At 40.8% G+C, this 21351-nt stretch overlaps 1 protein-coding gene across 2 annotated transcripts in view; it reads left to right on the top strand.

Annotated features, from left to right (window-relative positions):
* The window catches only part of PHLPP1 (PH domain and leucine rich repeat protein phosphatase 1), a 106709-nt gene extending 86067 nt beyond the window's left edge, over positions 1 to 20642 (top strand). For both annotated transcript variants that reach the window (XM_026842339.1, XM_026842341.1), the window contains exons 11-17: positions 3408 to 3608; positions 4619 to 4781; positions 9379 to 9509; positions 12977 to 13081; positions 14025 to 14219; positions 16431 to 16659; positions 18580 to 20642. In XM_026842339.1, coding sequence (XP_026698140.1) covers positions 3408 to 3608; positions 4619 to 4781; positions 9379 to 9509; positions 12977 to 13081; positions 14025 to 14219; positions 16431 to 16659; positions 18580 to 19698 — 2143 coding nt within the window. In that variant the 3' untranslated portion in view covers positions 19699 to 20642. The remainder of the gene's footprint in view (positions 1 to 3407; positions 3609 to 4618; positions 4782 to 9378; positions 9510 to 12976; positions 13082 to 14024; positions 14220 to 16430; positions 16660 to 18579) is intronic.
* The last annotated feature ends 709 nt before the right edge of the window (positions 20643 to 21351 follow it).

Below are 21351 nucleotides of genomic sequence, written 5' to 3'. Positions count from 1 at the left end.
AAAGGGAAACAATTAATTTTGGACTGAGCTTTAATACTTGACATTCTGCTTCCATCTGATAAGCAATATGAGTGGGATATCTTCAAGGAACATGAATCAATTAAAGTCCATGCACAACAGAGATGGGAACAGTTGTGCCCAAGTAAATTTCCACTCCTCTGGAGGGCATTTGTAAGATTTGCCTTCCAAGGCAGTAGCTGGTGCATTTCATAAGGATGAAGAAAGAGGAGAGTGGAAGTAACATGGAGGAGGACTTCTGTGTTAAATCAGTGTGAGGAAAAACCTGATGGCCAAGTACACATTTGGGTTTTGTTGTGGCTTTTTTTTTTTTGACATAAAATTATAGCACAAAATTGACAAAGCTTTGGCAGTAGCAATCTGCTGGTTTGCTGGTTCATTCTGTTCTATGCCCAAGGAATGGTATCCTTTTTCTTTTTTTTTTAAATCCAGAGAATATCTTGAAAGAATGGTTGTTTTGGAATGTTTTTACCGTTTTAATGTTACAGCTCATCAAAAAGAACATGTAAAGAAGCAGCGTACTCTTTTCTTAAAAGTTAACTTAATTCTAATGTTGCCAACTACAGACGGAGATTAGTATGAGACTATCCTGAACCTGACTGTTGAGTGAAACCCAGCTATGAGTTGTTATGTATGGGGTAGGTGAGATACCCTGCTACCACAGGGTTCCCATTCGAGACTGTTGGCGTGATTTTGCTTAGCCACCTAAACCTTGCTCACATCAAGGCACTAAACTGTAGGTCAGTGTGATGGGGATTTATTTCCAACACTGTTATATCACTCTTTGGAAGATTTGGCAGAAGGGTGAGAGGGTACAGAGCAACAGCTCTTTTTTTCCCCCTTTCCCATTGGAAAATGCATTAAAACCCATTTTTGGCAGGAATATGCAGATTCCAGCCACTTTTAATACCAGTAAGGGAACAGCTTGAAATTTCTTGTTGTATTTCACCAATGTTGAAAGTTTATTAAGAACATGCAAGAGCTTTTGTTTGATTCATTTTTTTCTTTTGAATTTAAAATTGATTCAGTATAGTAAACTCTATTAAATTCATCAGAGCAACATACCTTTACTTACTCAAAGCTTTCAGCAGTGTTTTCGGCTAGCTGTACTGGAGCGAATATACGTTCTTCTGAACTTCATAGCCATAGGATGCCCTCTAGGATGATGTTTGGCTCCCTTTGGTTATTAAAAGAAAGTACCTGTGAAACACTCCAGGTTATTCTGCTGCAGCTTGGAAGAACATAAGTAAAATACATGTTGTTCTTCAGAGTAGTGGAACATGCACTTTCTTGGGGGATGCTTTGCTGCCACACTTCCTCATGCCCATTCCCATGAAAACTCACTTTTCCCAGCTGCCTTAAAGTTTTTATTAGTTAAGCCTTTCCAGACTGAGCTGAAGACAACCATTTTGTACTATGAGTGGTACAAGAGATATTGTGGCTTTAATGCTAATCCAAGTGCTCTTTTTGTGGACAGAGAAGACTACCATGTGTGTTAGATTGAAGCTGCCAAACTAATAGTTGCCTGTACTTTAGCAATAGGTGTGCTTGCTGGTGTTTAATTAAATACAGGAACTGTTGATGTGGTACGCTTCAATTTAATAATCCAACTTTGAATAAGCTTAATATATATTTTAGTTTATAACTAAAGGGCGAAATTGAGCAGGATCTTTTTAGAATAAATAAATAAAACCCTTTCTGATGCTTATTCCCTTCTCTGTATGAATCCTCCCTCTCCTCCCTTCCTCCTCTGGAGTTTTACCACCCTCGTGAATAATGAATGAGCCTGAGGATTAAACTGTGTTTCTCCAAAGTGGACTCCTCTGTCTGTGTAAAACAGCTAACCTAGTTTCAGTTCTGTGCAGTGCTGAGAGATTTTTGCTTCTAATGAAAATAGTAGTTTTTTTTTAATCCTTTGGCATTCCACGTGACTCCTCTGTAGCATGTCTGACTCTTATTTGCTGCTGAGCAAGTTTCAACCAGCTGCAACTCTTGCAAATCCATTTCATTCATTAATAGACCTTAAAGGTCAGTGTGGATTCCTGCATGCATGGGAGAAGCTATTAATATTTTATCATTTAAGATCAATGACAGGAGAACACCTACCTTTTGTGTCCTGATGGGTGGCTTTATAGGCTTCAGCCAGCTCATTTGAGTCTTGTTTCTTGAATGCAGCTTGCCCATTGCAGCTGCCCATTCCCATTAGTTGGTAGGCGCAGTACAGCCTGGTTTGAACACAGACTGGCAGGCACACACTAACTTCTGTACCACAAGTTCCCTTAAGACAGCCTTTTCTGAGAAGGGGAGGAAGGAAGAGAGAGGTCTTACTTGTCTTGAAAAGACATGGTCATGCCAGAGGTGGTTACCAAAGGATAAATAGCCTTATTTTTCCACTTCTTTGGAATTGCTTCTGTGAATTCTAGCCTTCAAGATGTCTACAGTGTGTATTCCTCCAGTGTTGCTGTGATCACCAAACTCCCTAACGAAACAGCAGTCCTCTGCCTGCAGAACTTGACTGGCAGGAGTGGGCAGTGACTACCTCAACAGGTCTTTTTCCCATCTTGGAAATAATAACTTAATTTCTGTGCTACTTCTGTGCTTGCTGCTTGTGGTGGGACTGAAAAAAATATTGAAAGGGCTTCTGCTACTTCAAGGATTAAGGGAAGGGCACTTGGGAACTATGTAGAGATCTGGCTGTCTTGCTGCATACATCAGCAAGCAAGTATGTAACTTTTAAAATTTAATTTACTATTTGCACTTTCTCTCTTTAAAATCTAAAAGGCAAGTTATTGCTTGGTCTCAGTTTGGTTTGGTTTTTTTTTTATTGGTGCATCTTTAGTTATACAGATATTCAAAGGGTACTTTTTCATATTTTGTAGTTACTTTTAGGCCTGCAGGTTTAAACAAAATACTGTCTGCACCCTTGTTGGTATTTAAAATAATGAAAAATTGTCTGGCTTTTTTATCAGCGATACTTTTAGTCACTTGAAGGGCAGCTTTACTCTTATGGTTCATTGATGATGAATTCTGAATTCATTTTTATGTGGAATGAATATGGAAATGATGTGGTTTGCTATTGCTCTTACCTGTAGGTACATCTGTGGTAATATTGGAAGTACCTGAGGTCTTGATAAGGGGGTAGAGGCATTTTGACATACTGATTTTGCTGATGTTTTGTTTGTACAAATGTGTTCATGTAAAAACATGATCAGACATTTTGTTCATGTAATGCTAGACTTTCAGTCTTCCTTTCTGTTGTTGTGAACTTGTTGCTTTTGACCTCTGCTTTATAACTATCTTAACTCTTTAAAATAGAGATTTTATGTATACTTCTAGACAAAACCTTCAGAATGTTTCACTGAACTCCCTTATGCGACTTCTCTTTGCAGCCTGAGATTTCTTAATGCTTCTGCCAACAAACTGGAAACGCTTCCTCCAGCCACTCTTTCTGAAGAAACCCATAGCATCTTGCAGGAGTTGTATTTGACCAATAACAACCTCACAGATAAATGCGTACCCTTGTTAACAGGCCATCCACACTTGAAAATCTTGCACATGGCTTACAATCGCCTACAGAGCTTCCCTGCAAGGTAGGTAACTGGTTTTACTGCCTCTGGCCCCACTGGTGAGTGGGCATCATGAAACATTTTAACAGTGAGAATTAAATTGCACAGAATGTGGTGGCACAGGCTGTATTTGGAATGTAGTGATACTTAAGTGCATGGATTCACCTACTATGCCGTCTTGCACGTTGCTACCCTCTCTTGCATTACACAGACAAGTGAGTGCTACATGTCAGTCAGTGTGTTTTGATTGTGCTTGAAACTCTGCAACCGGACTAATGCAGCATGACCACAATATGCTTCTGAGGCCAAGCAAGGAAGTCTTCTGTTTTCCTTGGCTTGGTCACTTTGCTTAACACCTGGCGGCCTTCTCCTTACAAAAGATTTGTGAGCGTAACAGTCTGGTAATGTCCTTTGGAAGTAGACTAGGCTCCACTAGGGAAAAAACTTCTCCCACCAGAAGGAGATTCTGCCTTGGCAGCAATTTCTGTGTTTTCAATTCACTCTACTTTAATCAGAAGTCTTTCAAGTGTAAGATATGCTCTAAAGCTGATGGGGTACAACCTTGGAAAAGAGATGCCAGTAAATAAAGGAAGAGACATCTCTGTCCTTGTGTGATGTTCTGAGAAGCTGTGCTTCAACAGCAAAGGGGGATGGAGGGAAATAAATTAGGGGGAGGGGCTGAATGGGATGTCAGAAGGTGGAGAGGAAAATCTGGGAATAAGTGAAAAACTAGAGTTGAAAGAAAGGAGAAGGAAGGAGGTAAAAGAGTGACAATGAGCTGGTGAGCAGGGGGACTGTAGGCAAAATAAGTCATTTGAAAGGTGGCATTAACAAAACATCGACAGAAGCAACACATGTTTTGTTTCACAACTGGGTTAGTGACTGATGTGAGGTGACAGGCACTGCTGTGAACAGGGATCAAAGTCTGCAATTTTATTTCCTTAAAATAATGAAAAGCACTGCTCTTATCACCACTTCAAAATAAAATATGCATCTCTCTTAAAAGAAAAATTCTTATACTCTTGTTTTCATAGCAAAATGGCCAAGCTGGAAGAGTTGGAAGAAATTGATATTAGTGGGAACAAACTGAAAGCCATTCCAACAACCATCATGAACTGCAGACGTATGCATACTGTAATTGCTCACTCCAACTGCATTGAAGTCTTCCCAGAAGTCATGCAGCTTTCTGAAATAAAGGTAAGGAATTAATGTGTTTTGGAAGAAGCAAGTATAATGCGACTTTTCCAATTCTGCTCTCCCCTCGTGTCTCATTGCTACGGGATAGTATATTCTCAGAAATTATGGAGGTGCTTTCTCCTCTGAGGTCATATGCAAAATATTTGCCACTGTGCTGCCTCAGAGTACAACGGAAGAACCACCTCAAAATCTGATTTTACACTCACCTTCACCAGATCCTATCTCCTCTGCCATAGAAGTGTTAGTTGTCTTCCTCTGACAGTCTGTTATGATAAAACTTCAACATTTGGCAAGAGCTATGCGTAATTAACTCTTGCTGCCTTGGCAATTGGTTGATTGTGTAGGAATGGACTTTGTTTAGAGTGCGTGTTAAAAACTGCTGAACCTGCAAAATAGGATAGGCCTTGGGGACAGAGATAAATTCCAGGAGCACAGGATTTGAGTACTTAGGCAAGCTACTTTAATTTTCCTAATTGCAGTAATATTTTGTACAACTGGAGGAATGCTTAATATATCTCTTGTATGTGTTTCCAGAAGTAAATCTGTGCTTTCCCTGACACTTCTTTTTGTGGGACACATTCTCTGCTTGACTATGCTGAAGAGCACTGCTACTTACCTTTTGTGAACTGACTTGCTGCTTCTTGTCTGGCTATAGTGTAGCATATTTGCACTGTGTGCTGTTTCTGCTGGCCAGAACTGGGACACTGTTAACTCACAGCATACAAATCTTGTGATACAGCAGAAAATCTGTCATTCTCTGAGGCTGAAAACTGATTACCTATTCGCCAAACTTGTCAAACCAACTTGTGTCCTTCAGGCACTCTGTAAAGTCAAAGGGCTAAGTTTCCAGCCTGCCATGTGTGCCTCAGTGTCTGGGGTCAGGCAAAGCAGCAGGAGCAATAATTCTGTTGGACAGTGAGTACATGTAAAGATGAGTTTTGTGGTTTTGCCAGGAAATCTCAAACAAACTTGTGGGTTTTTGAATACTCCTCCCTCTTTGGAACAATGGCCAGAGGAAGTGGAAAGCCATTTAGAATCAATCAGAAGCAAAGCCTTTTTTCTTAGAGGAAGAATTGGGGTGGAGGAGCAGGACTCTGTGCAGTAAACATTTCTTTAAAAATATGAGAGTGGTGGTAATGGAATAAAAAAAAAGAAAGTAAGCAGGCCAATAAGGAACAATCTACTTTTTCCTTTTGTTTGTGCATTTTGGGGAAAGATGAATATTTTATTAAAGCGTCAGTATTTAAAGTGCTACTCTGCCACAACACTTAGCAGAAAAATGCTATTGGAAGACCTAGTAGTTTCTTCCTGCTGGCTCCCTACAGTTATTTAGTTCTTTTTAGCAGAAGAAAGAGGCATGGATGTCAGTAATTGTTTTGGGACTGCAGGGTTAGTGTTTGTGACTTCACCTAAGAGGGCACCATGCTCTAGGACTTCACCTTTGTAGGAAGAAAATGCCTGGTCAGTACTCAAGCTTGGGTGTGACTTACATGAGAAGTTCATATAGTTGCCAGATGGGAAGGTGCCTTGTTGGGCGTAGCGGTTCTGGACTCCTAGTGATATTTCTAGTTCAGGGTTGGTGTTTGTCAGTTTGGAGGTCAAGCTTGTGCTGCCTGCCCTGTATCTGTTTAAGTTCAGAATTAATTGCTTAAGTAAGGATTTGGTCATTTGATGAAATAAACTTGCTTGTAGTAAAGCACAAAGTTGTATATTCTCATGTCACCTTTGTAATTACATCATATTTGATGGTTAATTTTAACTGAGGTGGCATTCAAACATGCTAAACTTCTTGGGAAACTCGAGGTGATCACTGATTTGCTTTTGTATTTAGCCTGACATTTTGGTTTTGGAGTCAGTGATACTGGAACAGTTAATAGCAGCATTTACTATACTGCCTGAAATAATTTCAGAAAAAAAAGCTAGTATAAATGATGATGCTTTTACACTTGCAGTAATTCCAGGATTTCCAAACACAAGGTCATTTTAGTGATAACAGTTGTCTCAGCCTTTTGTACACACTGTAGTCAACGCTGAAGAATTTATGTGTTGTCCTCTGTGTTAGAGCCTGGTGGATGTCTCTGAGATATCTTATACAATACATTTTTTAGCGTTTTTATTGTATTTTATGACAGTTATTTATACTGACAGGTTTATCTGTGCACACTGAAATGTCTTCTGCAAATGGTCAAGCAGCTGAAAGCACACACACCTGAGTCAATGCCCTAGCAGACTCTTCCTTACAGCTGTTGTTTGACTTCAGTTTCCTTGCCTTACAGAATAAAAAAAGGCACTTCTAAAATCCAGCATCCTGGTGTTCTTTCACAGTCACCCAGTTGAGTAGTCCTTATTGCTTGAGCAGAGCTCAGCAACCCAGGCTTGCTTTTTCCCACCTGCGACCTGGCTTTACTTATATCATCCAGTTTTTGTGGACTGATCGATTGCTTCTCTTCCATGGTTTGTCTTGCTGGGCTGCTGCAGTGAGGGTGATACGGAGGTTTCTTGTCACAGTTTTTAGTTAAACTTGTCTTTTGTAGGAACATTACCTTGAAATCCAAATTAAGTGAAAATCTAGTAGCAGTAGCATCTTAAAGAAAAAACTGAATCTCTGGTAGTTAGTTTTTCTCCTAGTTAAATAAGTTAGTATCAGTATGCTCACCTTCAGTCACAACTGGAGATAAGTCATTTCCGGCCATGAACAAAACTGTTACAAAGCTGTAAATGCAGCGTAAGAAAATGCGGAATACTTAAACCCTATCTTCCAACTGGCCTCTCTAGGGCAAAATCCTATGTGCAATTGCAGGAGTTACTCTTCTGGCGCTACATGGGTGTGGCTAAATGAGTTGCGTTAAAATAATGCATGAGGAAATGTGGATTGGTTAGGAAATAATGGTTTCCTGCTTTCCTGGGGAATAGAATAAGGAGTAAACTTAAAACAGACATGCAGAAAGGTCCTCTTAGGATTTTTTAGGCTTTATTTGTCCTGTTGGAAGAATAGGCTAACCTGATAAATAAGCTATCTTCACTAATGCCTAGGGACCAAGGGATCTGCTGTAGAGGGTTGCTGCCTTTGGTGTATTGGGCATTTAATGAGAATCATGAAATTACTTTACTGATCTTTATACTAGTTATTCCAGCATGCTCTTCCATCAAATTTGTAATGGCATTGAGGTGTTGAACACAGCAAGGCCTGCTGGCAGCTTCTTTAATCTGCAAAGTAATTACTAGCTCTCTGGAAGCAGCAAGGAGTTGCGCGGAGGAAAAAAGCTCCCTGGAATAACTGTTCTGTTAAGCTGTCTACTATTTTATTTGAGTGACAGATTTAAAGTCTGATTTCCTTATCAGGTTTAGATAACATCGGCAGTTTATTCTTCATGGATAATGCCTCCATATTAGACAACCTCAGGATTCAAGATTTGGCTTGGAAATCTGTTATTTCCATTGCATACATTTAATAAAGTGTTAGGTGATTTTTCTCTTCCAGGTTTAACTAGGTTATCTTAGGTCTTCTTCCAGCTCAAGACGTAATTTCTTTGAATACATCTACAAAAATGAAAGTGTTTTGCTTGTATCAATGAAAATTATGTAATGGTCAAAATGTGCAGATAGGAAAAGGTTCCCTCCACCCCTTTCAGCTTTCTGTTTTATTAAAGTTTTTAAAGTCTTTCTCTTTTTGCAGATTGAAAGTAGAAAATGGTCTTTCTGAAAAATATGAGTAGTTCTTCTATCCTTTGTTAAATACCAGCCTGTTCTGTCCTCTTGATGATTTTTCTCTTCAATTTTTGGTGCATGCTACTCTTGTGATCCTGTAATAGGGTTTGAAGAGTTGGTTTTGTTCTAAAATGCCGTATTTTTCCCTGTGTGTTGACTTCCATCTTCATAATGCAGATTTAAATTATGTTTGAGGATTTTGTCATTCTATCTAGTTCAGTTGTTCTAGCTAATTCGTGCTTAGCTGGTGGATAGCCAGCAAGTTTCTCTGCTCTTTTCTATTTTTTTTTTTCTGAAATATCAAAGCTTTCATCTTTTTGACTCATTTTATTGATTTATATTTAAATATGAATTAATCTAAGATGACACAAATTCAAATCATGTTTAAAACGGCTCCATTTTTTTTTCCCCTTCTCCTTTCTACTCTTCCTCCCCTCTGCTTGCATTCATAACCCTGAGAGCCTGCTCATACTCCTGCTGGTTTAAACTGACTTTGGAGGAGGCACTTCTATGCCACTGTATCTCCATTTCCTTTATTTATTAAAAGACTGGTTTGATCAGTAACGGTTTTTCTTAAATACTTGAAAATACACTGACTGTCTTTGTCTCTGTGAAGAGCAGACAAAATTTACTAGTTTTGTAACAAGATGATGCCTGGCCAGAAATGGAAATGGAGGGAACATATTTCTAGGTGTCCCAGACATCTGGTAAGATGGCTAAATGCCATATGAATTTATTTTGTAAGAACTACTTACTTAAATGAATGGTCTTTGGTCTTAGTTGCAGCCTTTATTGTTCATGAAACATGCATTATTACATTTAATCAAAATTTGTATGATCTTGATGACAGTGGAATTTTCTTGCTTATTTGGCTGCTTTCCTTTTGCAGTGCGTGGACCTAAGCTGCAATGAACTGAGTGAAGTCACATTGCCTGAAAACCTGCCTCCCAAACTACAAGAGCTGGACCTGACTGGAAATCCCAGATTAGCCTTGGATCACAAAACCCTAGAGCTGCTGAAGTAGGTTACTTTACAGAGTGGGGAGGGGGAAGAACAATTCCTGTCACTGGGATGTGACAAAACCACAATACATGGAAGCGTAAATCTCTTAACGAGTATGACTCCCTCTCCTCAGTGGATCAGAAAGTAACAAATTATGTGGATAGGTCAGAAATTGATGCTTTTTAAAGAGGATGTTTTACTGACAAGTGCAATTGCTTTCAGCTGTAACTCCTGAAGGGATCTGTTAGTCTGGTATAACCACTATTGGACCAGTATGATCTCCATTTTACTTCTGATAGTAATTCAACCAAAATACTTATTTTATTCTACTGTTGAGATGTGAATAGCAGCTTACAGTATTTTTTTTTTTGCTTGCATTCATCTGCTTGGGTCTGTCTTTGCCGTTGTGCTGCTTTTTACCTCTTCACATACTACTTCTTGTTACCCTTCATAACTCTCTGCTTTTGTCCTAGAAATTTTTATTAATATTTAAACCTCTCCTGAAGAGTTGCATCTCCCATTCTGCTTGCAGCAAAGCTAGTTCCCTTGCTTTGGGACCGTCTGTTTCTTTCCTGTCTACCTGTTTGTTTCCTGCCCCAGGACCTAAGTGTCATCCATAACTGAAATTGGCCAAGTGGCTTGTGCCTCCCCCTGCAGTGTGTTGGGAAACTGTCATGCTAAATCAGATCATTTGTGGACAGTGATGCTGCCTTGAGCTTTTCTAATGTCCTGAAGGAAACTGCACCAGCTCTGAGTTTCCTTCTGAGTCTCTTTGATCCTTAAATATTGAGTGATTCCAACAAGGGTTGATTTACTTTTTAAGGCCTGAGCAGTTGCTTTGTGGTGTTTAATTTTAAATGGTTAAGATCAGACACTGGAGTAATAAACATCATCTGTTGTGCAAGCAAGGGAAACTTAGTGTGAGTTTGCTTTTAGCTTGAATCAGCAGATTTTATCAAATTTAAATGGAAATTTGAATGTTGAGTTTTCACAGATAAAAACAAGAGTCCATGTTCTGTGGCAGACAGTGGGGGAGAAAAAAGGGACATTCATCTACCTTAAGAGCTGCTTTATTGTATACAGGAAACCTTCTTGAAGAAGCAGTGTGTAATGTTGCTCTCATTCACAGGGTAAAAAAAAAAATAAACTATATAGATTACAAAGCTAATTGAATTGTGTCAGAACTTGAAGTGAAAAATTAGCTTTTCTTGTGTACAGCACAGCAGACAGGATGGGCAAGCCAGTCTTTTGCCACTTTAGTATTCAGGCATCATGCCCTTTAGCCATATTATACAAATTTAAGTTCTAAGTAGTAGAAGTGTAGTGTGTCCCAGTTACATGTTACATTTTCACTAGTGTATGCATTGTCTTTAATTCACAGAAAACTTTTTTCATCTTATGTGTGCATTTTGTTGATTATTTGGGGTTTTTAAAATAAATTATGCTTAAGACCTCAGGTCTATTATCTTCCCTAATATTCATTAGCCACAGTCAGGTGTTTGAGGCCTTTTGAGGAGCTTCTTAGTGTCTGTACTGATATACTACACTGACTTCTAGGGTATACTGCTATAATTGACAGAGAGGAGGTACTCCTTTCACTTGTTTTTTGTGGCAGGCACAAAAATACTTGTGCACTTAGAACTTTTTATATCTTCCTTATGCATGTAATAGGCAGCTCTCCATCTGTGCCCTGGCAGGATTCACGCAGGTAGTAGGTTAATATGCATTCTCAATGCTGGTGAGAAGAGGCTTGTCATGCATGCTTGCTTTTTTTTAATATGTATGGAGATTTTAAAGGAGGCTTGCATACTTAGGAGGATGTTGCCAAGTGATTTATTGGATGTAAGAATTTTCAGTAGCAACTAAAAGGAAAAAAAAAAAACAAAAAAACCCAATAAAAACCACAAAAGGATGCTGCTACTCAGATTTTGAGGAAAGAGCATCTAGTTCAATCGTAACAATAATTTTAAATTAGGGAGAAAATAAACCATGCTGCCTCAAGCTTTGGACCATATTCCCTGAATAGGGTGTGCTGCCTGGATATCATTCCTTTCTGGGTACATGGTCTATTTGTAGTGGTGCCACTGAGGAAGCTGAAAGCAATGCATTGAGGTAGCTTTTTTCACCACTGCTGGAAGCCTTGAGACAACTCTGGGTCCTTGACCTGCCCAGGAACCAGGGGTCAGTCAACTCAGTTAAAAAAGAAACAAACAGAAAAACCTTTTTGATCCAAGTTCCTCTGCCCTGGAGGATAAGTGCCTTGTATGAGAAGTCTGTGAAGAAAGTGTGTTTGCTCATGTGTGTAGTGTTCCGCAGGTGCAGACAGAATTAAAATCTCTGCTATTTTAGAAGAGATCCAGGTTTCCAGTTTGATTTGGGGTCAGATAATCTTTTCTAATGCTTGTGGTGGTGAGATGTTTGCCTCCTGTTTGTGACAGAGGGCTGCAAAACCAAGGGCTTAAAACACCAGCGGCTCTAAGGTTATTTATATCATTTGTTTGCTTTTAATCTGCCCTCACTGATGTACATCCTGACTATTAGTGTAAAAAGAAATTGAACTGGATGTGACAGGACTTCAAGTTATTTGAGGAAGACTGTGCAATACTGAAAATACTTTTCTGCATGTTCAGGTCAGGTGGGGGTTTGGATAGAGAAAAATGAATGCTCAGAGTGAACAGTTAGACTTTTCTGCTTGTGTTCTTTTATGATTCATTTGGTTCATGAAAGGTTCGGTTGCCTTTGAAGTGTATGCAGCGTGTGGGGGAGCTCGCTTTCGCTGCCTTTGGAAGAGAGCGGTAGGGAGCAGGCAGAAGGTCATCTCTCCCCAGCAAAGCAGGGCTATGAAGAGAAGGATATAAACAGAGAGGGCTGGGCCCTTTTGAAGTCTTTACTATGCTGCATGAGTTAGCCTTTAGCCTGAATTTCAACTATGTTGGTTGTAAATTGGAGAGTAGAGGATCAAGGGCCTTAAGTAAAAATTGGACTGCACAATTGGGGAAGACAGAAGGGCTGTGCTTGCTGTCAGGACCACTGGCTGGCTCTTGCAGGTTGGTGCAAGACCAGGATGGAGCGAATTTCTGGTTTATGGGCATTTTCATGGAAGGCTGTTACTACATGTTGCTGCTGCTGAAGTGTTTTTTTTTTTTTCCCCTCCATGTAGGGGATGGTGTGGGTCGTACAGGTGGTTTCATTTCAGTACAATGAAAAGAACCCAGAGACCTGTTAAAATGGGTGGAAGTTAAAAAAAATCACTTGATTTCATCAAGCTAGTGACAAATGTGCCTTGTATTCCTACTGGGCCAGGTTTGAAACAAATAGCTCAGGGGTGAGGGCAGGGAAAGCAAAGCCAGCTAAGCAAAACAGTGGAGCTGACACCCTCATAAAGGCTCAGTTATTTACTGCTTTTTTGTTCTCTTGACATTTCAAGCTGGATCATGTCGGCACTTCAATCTATTGCATCTTTCCCCTTTCCTTTCTCCTTGCAGCAATATCCGTTGCTTCAGAATCGACCAGCCCTCAGCCGGTGATGCTTCAGGAGCGCCGGCAGTGTGGAGTCACGGTTACACAGAAGCATCGGGCGTTAAAAACAAGTATGACCTGGAGTGTTTTTTATGATACAAGCATCCTAGCAGCAGAGTGCCTCTGTGCCGATATGAAGAAATCCCTTTTTCAGTAAAAGTTTTGGGGACATTTTGGGCCTCACAAAGGCAGAGGCTGTGCTGTGACTATATTTGTATACCGGGCCCCTGCCTGGCTCCCCACTTTGGTCTTTGTTAGGGAAGTTGCTAAGATACAAGTGTAGCAGACACATTTTGTCTATGCAGGACTTGGGTACTTGCAAAAGATCTAAGTGTTTAAAAGCATTTTCTTCTTTGCAAGGCTGCTTTATCTTCAACCAAAGGGTGTTTACCAAGCAAATCAGAGATACTAAAGGAAGAGACAGAATGGCCAAAACTCTGAATATTCATAGTGTGCAGAGCTCCTGTGACTAAGGCAGCACTTGACAAATAATGTACTAAGAGTCTGCTAGTTTCTGTGTTGCTGGCAATGTGATGAATCTTTCTTTGTTCCTTAAATACCTTTTTAGAGATCTTCTGCTACCTAGGTTTCTGTAGCAAGTGCCAGCAAGCCTTTACTTACTGTTAACTGATGTAACACACAGCTTGGTCATCAGCATGTTAAATTACAAGGATGGCTTTCAGAGGAGCAAGTGCAGTTTAAACTGATGTTGTTCCAGAGATACTTTTCCTCCTATTTCTACATATAGGACTTGTTCACATATTGAAAAGGAGGAAGCATCCTTAGGGCTTGTCTTGAACTTCCAATATAGTTCTTTCCACCTCTTAGCACTGTTGATGGTCCTGACTCTTCTTCACAGCTCAGAAAGCACTTCGGAAATGCTTGTGAGCAAATGTGGTTAAAACTACCTCTCAGATTAGGCTGCATCTCTCTGATCTGTCTTGACAAGATGAGAAACTAGTAGCAGGTAACAACTTCGATGTTTTCCTGCTTTTTGTTTTTTTTTTTCACTAGGCTGTGCGTGGCAGCACTTTCAGCCAACAACTTCTGCGACAACCGGGAGGCACTTTATGGTGTGTTTGATGGTGACCGCAATGTGGAAGTGCCGTATCTGCTGCAGTGCACAATGAGTGACATCTTAGCAGAAGAGCTTCAGAAAACAAAAAATGAGGAGGAATACATGATCAACACTTTCATCGTTATGCAGAGGTGAGTCTTGGATCTGAAGCTTTTTTTACTTTGTGTATGTTTACTGGGCAGTTTTTTCACTTTCAGGTCAGACACCTGAGACACCTGGGGTTTTCTTCCAAAAAAAAAGTGAGAAGAGAAAAAAGACTTGTTATCTGGCTATGGCTTTTTCTTTTATTGCTTGCTTTGTGAACATTGCCCTCTGTTCCTTTCAGGTGTAGGGAGAAAAACCCCAATGCCTCTCCACCCAAACAAACAAAAACCTGAACAAAAACAACCAAAACACACCCCCACAAAAAAACCCACCTGCAAAATTACTAAATGCTCATGAATAATGGTGGCTGGAGGTTTGCTCTTTTCTGTTATCTTCTTTAAAGTCTTACTCACAGTTGGCCATAACTAAGTCAATGGTATGAATCTCTGGATCATCTTCTTCTAAACTTCCTTACTGCTATTGGCTGCAAAGCCTGGGCTGATCGTTTCTGATTCTCTGTACCAATTTAGGTTATTTAAGGCTATGCAAATATTAAAAACATGTAGTCTGACTCCTTAGAAATTTCTGTCTCCTATCGTCCCTTTGGCCTTAGAATATTATTTGAGCAGGACCCATCCAAAGAGATTATGATATGATAGCTGCAAGTCTAATAGTAGCTCTGTGTAGTGGTTTGGAAACCTCTGTGCATGCTGTTCTTGACAGAAGAAATTGTGCCTGGGGAGACACCAAGTGAAGGAGGAGTACGAAGGGAATTGAACAAAGAGGTCAGGGAAACAAAGAAGAAAGCAAATAAGCAGCTTAGAGGCTGAGGAAATGGATCAAGTTAAAAGTAGCATTATTTATCCTTCCATTGTTGCACCTTTGGAAAGGAAGAATACTGAAGTTCTGGTATTGGAAACAGGAGGGTGGTATTGAACCTTAAAAGAGAAAATGCTTCCTTCCCATAATTACTAGTAACAGTGCCTCAGACTGGTAGCTGAGAAGATGGTTGCTGTATACTTAAAATATTCAAAAATAATAATACATGTGAGTATCAAAAGTACTTAGTAGGTGGTTTTCTTTACTACTAATGCAATTTCACAGGAATGGGGCATTCTTATGAAAAGCTGCCTTTTTTTTCCCTGGGTCTCAAGTCAAAATAAGCTAACCCTTTATTTGGAGAAACAGAAACTATTCATTCCAGTGGCATTTAACCATTTATTGAGGATTATTACAGATGATATAACACCCCTGAAGTGTTTTTAAAAAAGAAAGTAAAAGAGCACATTGAAGCTTGGTTACAAATTTAATTGTACATTCTCTCCCCAGGATTTTGAATCATAAGTTCTTGCCAGCTATACCTAGACTTAATACAAATTCTAGTAACCTCCATAATTAGCTCTCTAATTACTGTAATTCCTAATTACTGTAGGAGAAGACCCTAATAAACAAGATGCTGAGAAGGATGGATGGTTTTTCAGTCTAGTGTTGAAATGAATTTACATTCTAATGATAGGATTCTGAAAACTTCAGTTTTATCTGTTTTTTTGTTGTTGTTGTTGTTGTTCACTGTGACTCCTGCTAAAACAACTGGCTTAAATATTTATAAGAACCTATTTAACAGGTTAGTAACTGACAGGATAAAAATGAAAAGTGTGCCTTCTTATAGTGGAGTTAACAGCCACAGTGCTTTTTTCATCATTATTTGATACTTGTAAGAGCATTATTCTGAAGACATCACAAGCCAGTGAACCTCTGCCTTCTGTTTTTGCTCAAAAATTGAGTTTTTACAGTTAGGAATATTTTCATAATAAAATCTGTTGCTTCAGAAGCCAAAGAACCAGCTGGATAACATGAACCCCCTTTTTAAGCTCTGCATGGACTTCTTTAATAGCCCTCGGTACTTTTCTAACCCTCTCTGTTTCTTTCCATCTGCCCTTTAAAACAAATTTCTTTAAGATGTAGGGGAAGAGACACAACTTTGCAGCTTGTAGAAGTTCAGAGATTTTTTTCATTGTTTTTGTTCTAAATTTGAGTATCTGCATATGTGTAAATGACATACTGCCTGCAAGCTGCACGTGATTTCTCTGCAGTGCTGCTGTAGTGTCACAGTCTTCAGCAGAGACTTTTGTTTCTGTCCCAGTGATCGAATAGTTAGTGCTCTGAGTGCTTGTCACAGAACAGCGGCTGTTTCTCTGTAGTACCCGTAATGCTTGTTTTTCAATTAAAGAACAATCATTGTTTTGTTTAAATTCCAGGAAACTTGGAACAGCTGGACAAAAACTTGGAGGCTCTGCTGTCCTTTGCCATATAAAACATGATCCCATGGACCCTGGTGGATGCTTCACACTAACCTCAGCAAACGTGGGGAAGTGCCAAACTGTTCTCTGCCGGAATGGAAAACCTCTGCCTTTGTCCAGATGTTACGTGATGAGTTGTGAAGAAGAGCTGAAGAGGATTAAGCAGCATAAGGCCATTATCACTGAGGTTAGAGAACAGTTAGGGAGGTTGCAACTTGCAGCTTCCTTGGAGAGCATTTGCACAGCAATGCATGAAATTCTGTGTTGATATTAGTAACCTCTAAGAGGTTGTGTTAATGGTATGAGTTCCAGAGTTGCACTTTTCCTTTCAAGGTGATTCATATCATGCATCAAGTTGTTTTCCTTCCTATTGCTGTGCTGGATTTTGGTTAGCTTCAGAGTAACCAACTGTGAGCATGTTGCATTGAAACAGGAAAGCAGACACCCTCCTCCTAATGGCTAGAGGAATTGCTGTGTTGGAGCTGTCATAAAGAGCCTCTCTGAGCACTTGGAGCAATGCTGTCCTTCCCTTAGGAGACTCCTTGCTCCTGGCAGGATAACTTTGCTGTCTGAGCTCCTGTGTTCCCAGAGCTGCCCTTTGACAGGTGGCTCTTGAAGAGAGCACTTGCCCAAAAGGAAAACCCATCCTGTGCTCAGCTGAACTGTGAGAGGGGAGAAAACTATTTGGTCCCTTTTTGTAAGCTTCACACCACCGCTGTCAGTGTTGCTTTGTCTTGTGTGACACATGCATAGGAGTAGGTAAACATTGAGTCCTCTAATGGTGGAGGAAAAGGCAGAAAACTCACTGCTGTATGTCTGCGAGCAGGGTGTGCATGTGGGGTGGGGGGCAGTGTGGAATAAGTCATGTGCCTATTGATCTTGACAGGGAAAGGTTCTAAAACGTGACAAGCTGGAAGGGAGTCACTCCAACAGTGTGCATCACCAAGGCACGCTCGTTGTGTTGTTCCGTAGAGAAAAAGGGAAATTTCTGTTCTGAATCTAAGGATGACTCACTGATTTCACACATGTTGATGGTTTATCAGTGCTGTCAGCCTTCTAATGGGGAACTTAACAAGCTGACAAGGTTGGTTTTGTGTTTTGGTTTTTTTTTTTCCTTCTGAGTGGTTTTAAAGAGAAAGAATTTTTTAGTCTTGGTTCACTTTTCTGTGGTTATCTGCCTTACAATAACCACTGCAGTCATCAGCTGGACCAAATGAGTTGTAAATCCTCACCTTGGTGGTTCTTCTCGAGCACGCAATTAGCAGGGCGCAGCTGTTCCCAGCAGGCTGACAGATAGCCAGGCTTGCTCTTACAGACACTTGCTCTACTTACTCTGGCAGTCTGGATTCTAAGCAGGACACGATCCTGGGATTTGGACATGCATGGGTTTTACTTCTCAAATATGTCCATTTTTACTGATGTTTTCCCTTCAGATATTACTCCTCCTCCCCTTGGAAATGTCATATCTAAGTGGAAATGTAGTAAGTAATTGGGGCATGTAAAACATTTCACTACAACTCAGCTGACTGAGAAATGCAGACTTGCTCTCTGCTGCGTTTGACTTGCATGCTTCATTTAAAGTCTTTTTATTTTTTTTTAAATGAACTTTTGTTTCTGAAGCGATGAGCGAAGATGAAACCTGTGATTGTTACAGCTGCAAGAGAAGAGTCATAACTGAATGACCTGGCCCTATATCAAATGGAGCTGTGTGTGGCTTTGCCCTGTATAAAGCCAGATATTGTGGGTGGAGGAGGGATAGGTCTGACTCACTAGTAAAACATTAGTCCAGTTGCCACTCTCAGCTGCAGGACCAGAATAGATGACTCTTTGTTGCAGACTTCTGCTTTGTTGGTCTGAGCATAGGTGATGCTGATGACAAATCAGTAGGGTGTAGGAGGCGTAGCACAGGATGGCAAACCAGCCATTGCTGCGCTCTAATCCCAGCTCTGTCACCTCCTTGCAAGTCACTTTGCTTTTCCATCTTCTTGCCTGTAAATTGCAGTGTTGGGGGTACTGCAAGACCAGCAATCAGTAAAATGCAAGGAGATGCAGGTGCTGTGTACCTGAGTCTGCTTTGTTTCCAATTTCCTGTCCTTTCTAATTTCAGGACGGCAAAGTGAATGGTGTGACAGATTCAACAAGAATCTTGGGGTACACCTTCCTTCACCCAAGTGTTGTGCCACGTCCTCACGTCCAATCCATCACCTTAACTCCGCAAGATGAGTTCTTCATTCTGGGGAGCAAGGGGCTGTGGGACAGCCTCTCGATGGACGAAGCAGTGGAGGCAGTCAGAAACGTGCCTGATGCGCTGGCAGCAGCGAAGAAGCTTTGCACTTTGGCCCAGAGTTACGGCTGCAATGACAGTATCAGCGCTGTCGTGGTTCAGCTCAATGTGACGGAGGACAGCTTCTGCTGCTGTGAACTTAATGGGGTCCCACCCCCCAGCCCGGGCATTTTCCCCCAGTCTGTCAACGTGGTCATCAAAGACAGGCCAACAGATGCACTTGGGATGCCATCTTCCAGCAGTGGCATGGCTTCGGAGATCAGCAGTGAGATCTCCACCTCTGAAATGAGCAGTGAGGTGGGGTCCACGGCCTCTGACGAGCCTCCCCAGGTAGCCATGAACGAGAACAGCCCGGCCTACCCGGGGGAACAGCGCTGCATGCTGCACCCTGTCTGCCTGTCCAATTCTTTCCAGCGGCAGCTCTCCAGCGCCACCTTCTCCAGCGCCTTCTCTGACAACGGCCTTGACAGCGATGATGAGGAGCCGATTGAGGGGGTGTTCACCAACGGCAGCCGCGTGGAAGTAGAGGTGGACATCCACTGCAGCCGAGCAAAGGAGAAGCAGCTTCTCCAAGTGCCGGTGGAAGCCAGCGACGAAGGTATTGTCATCAGTGCCAACGAAGATGAGCCCGGTCTTCCCAGGAAAGCTGAACATTCTGCCACAGGCACAATAGGGCGCCGGCGGGGCAACGGTTCTGTGGCACCACAAGAGAGGAGCCATAACTTAATTGAAGTCGCAACAGATGCGCCGCTCAGAAAAACAGGGGGCTACTTTGCTGCTCCAGCACAGCCCGATCCTGATGACCAGTTCATCATCCCACCAGAGCTTGAAGAAGAAGTCAAGGAGATTATGAAGCAGCACCAGGAACAACAGCAGCAGCAACAGCAGCAGCGGCAGTATCCGATGGACCACCTGGCAGACTATTACGATACACCACTATGACCCACTCTATTTACTGCTCAGAAATAAACTAACAAACAAGGAGACGAGTGTGGGACCCGGTGGGCTCGCATTACAGCAGGGTTTTTCCTTATCCTTTTCCTTTATATACTTCCTTTTCCTTATCCTGCCACTACAAATAACTGCAGCTTTTCAGTTTATTAGGTTTAATATTCATTGACTTTCTTCTAGAGACGCTTGACCAGTAAAGTTTAAAATAGTTAACCTTCCCTTAACATATCAAGTGTAAAAACGAAAAAACAAAACAAAAAAATAATAAAAAGGTTTAATATATTGCTGAGAAACAGATGATGATGTAATATTTTTTAAAACGGCTTGTTTGTTTTGTTTGAAAAGCAGGGCAGTAGCCAGTGCTAAATGATTTAAGTAATATTGTAATACTGTATTTCTTTGAGAGAAAAGGCTTTTTTTGGTCTTGAAAATGATAGACATTTGTAGAATATGGAGACTAACTCCTAGGAGTTGCTTTACTCTTTCAGGTGACTTAAGTCACTGAGATTCACTAATTTTCTCTGAGAGAACAGTTGATTGAGAAATTCCTGTAAATAGCTCAGTGTTGTATAGTGATGCTTACACGTTTTGTAGCCTTGGCATTAAGGACACAACCTGAAAAATTGACCTTTTTTTCTTAAGTGACTCTTCGGGCCATGGTCATTGAGCGTAACAGACTGAGTGGCTGTGTACAAGTTAGCTAGAGCTGAGATGGTGTAGACCATTTAAAGAAACCCACTTTTTCCTCTGGTCTCTTTCTTTCCTGACTTTTACAGACATGTTTTGTTTGTGTTCCTTACTGCTGCCACAACCAGCATGATTGTATAGAGCTCATTTGCTGTAGAACATTTACATACCAAGAGTTATATTAAAGCCGAATGCACAAATGAACATGTCATAATTTTTGTTATAATAAATATGAAATTTACACCTGATGTCTGCTTTTATGTCTGAATAGCTGAGCAGCAGCTTTCAAACAGTAGTTTGCTGTGGTTGATCAGTGTGCTGCTCAGTTTAAACCAAGAAGTATTGAAACTTTTTTGGCTCAATCACATTTTTACATGAACTGTAGAAGCTCATGTGTACTTTTAGAATTTAAAGGCCATGCAAAATGGCCTTTGAAAGATACGAAACAACTCTGAGGAATTGACCTGCTTCTTTTTTCCTTTCTCAGTACTAATTCAGCACTATTGATTTGCCCTTTGCCACAGTATTGACAATGTCAGAAGACTGAAGAGGAGCGGCACTCTGGCTCCGTCCCACTGGGACCGAGTAACTGAAGATAGAAATGATGAAGGGATAATGCAGGCTCAGAAACGGGAGAAAGAAAACATTGGATGCAGAGAGAAGAGGGAAAATATAAGAAGGTGACAAAGTGAACTCAAAGCTACCTATGTAAACTTGGACTTGCTCAAATGTGTTGAATTAACATGAGTTTGATGGTAGCTTGACTTTGGTAGCAAAAGGGCATTTTTTTCTGATTCCATTGGGAAAGGAGCAACGCCCTTTTTCAATATTCCCTCCAACCATCTGCTCCATTTTACTTGTCACTCTTTAAAAAGCTGAATTAGTGTGTGATCATGACAGTGTCTTGCTCCTGCTTGACATTTGGTCTGTATTTTGGGAGAGGACTCTAGTATCAGG

This window comes from Athene cunicularia (genome assembly GCF_003259725.1).
Source record: "Athene cunicularia isolate RWA chromosome 2 unlocalized genomic scaffold, athCun1 chr2_part1, whole genome shotgun sequence".
Taxonomy (NCBI): Eukaryota; Metazoa; Chordata; class Aves; order Strigiformes; family Strigidae; genus Athene; species Athene cunicularia.
This window is presented reverse-complemented; position numbering and strand designations above follow the sequence as displayed.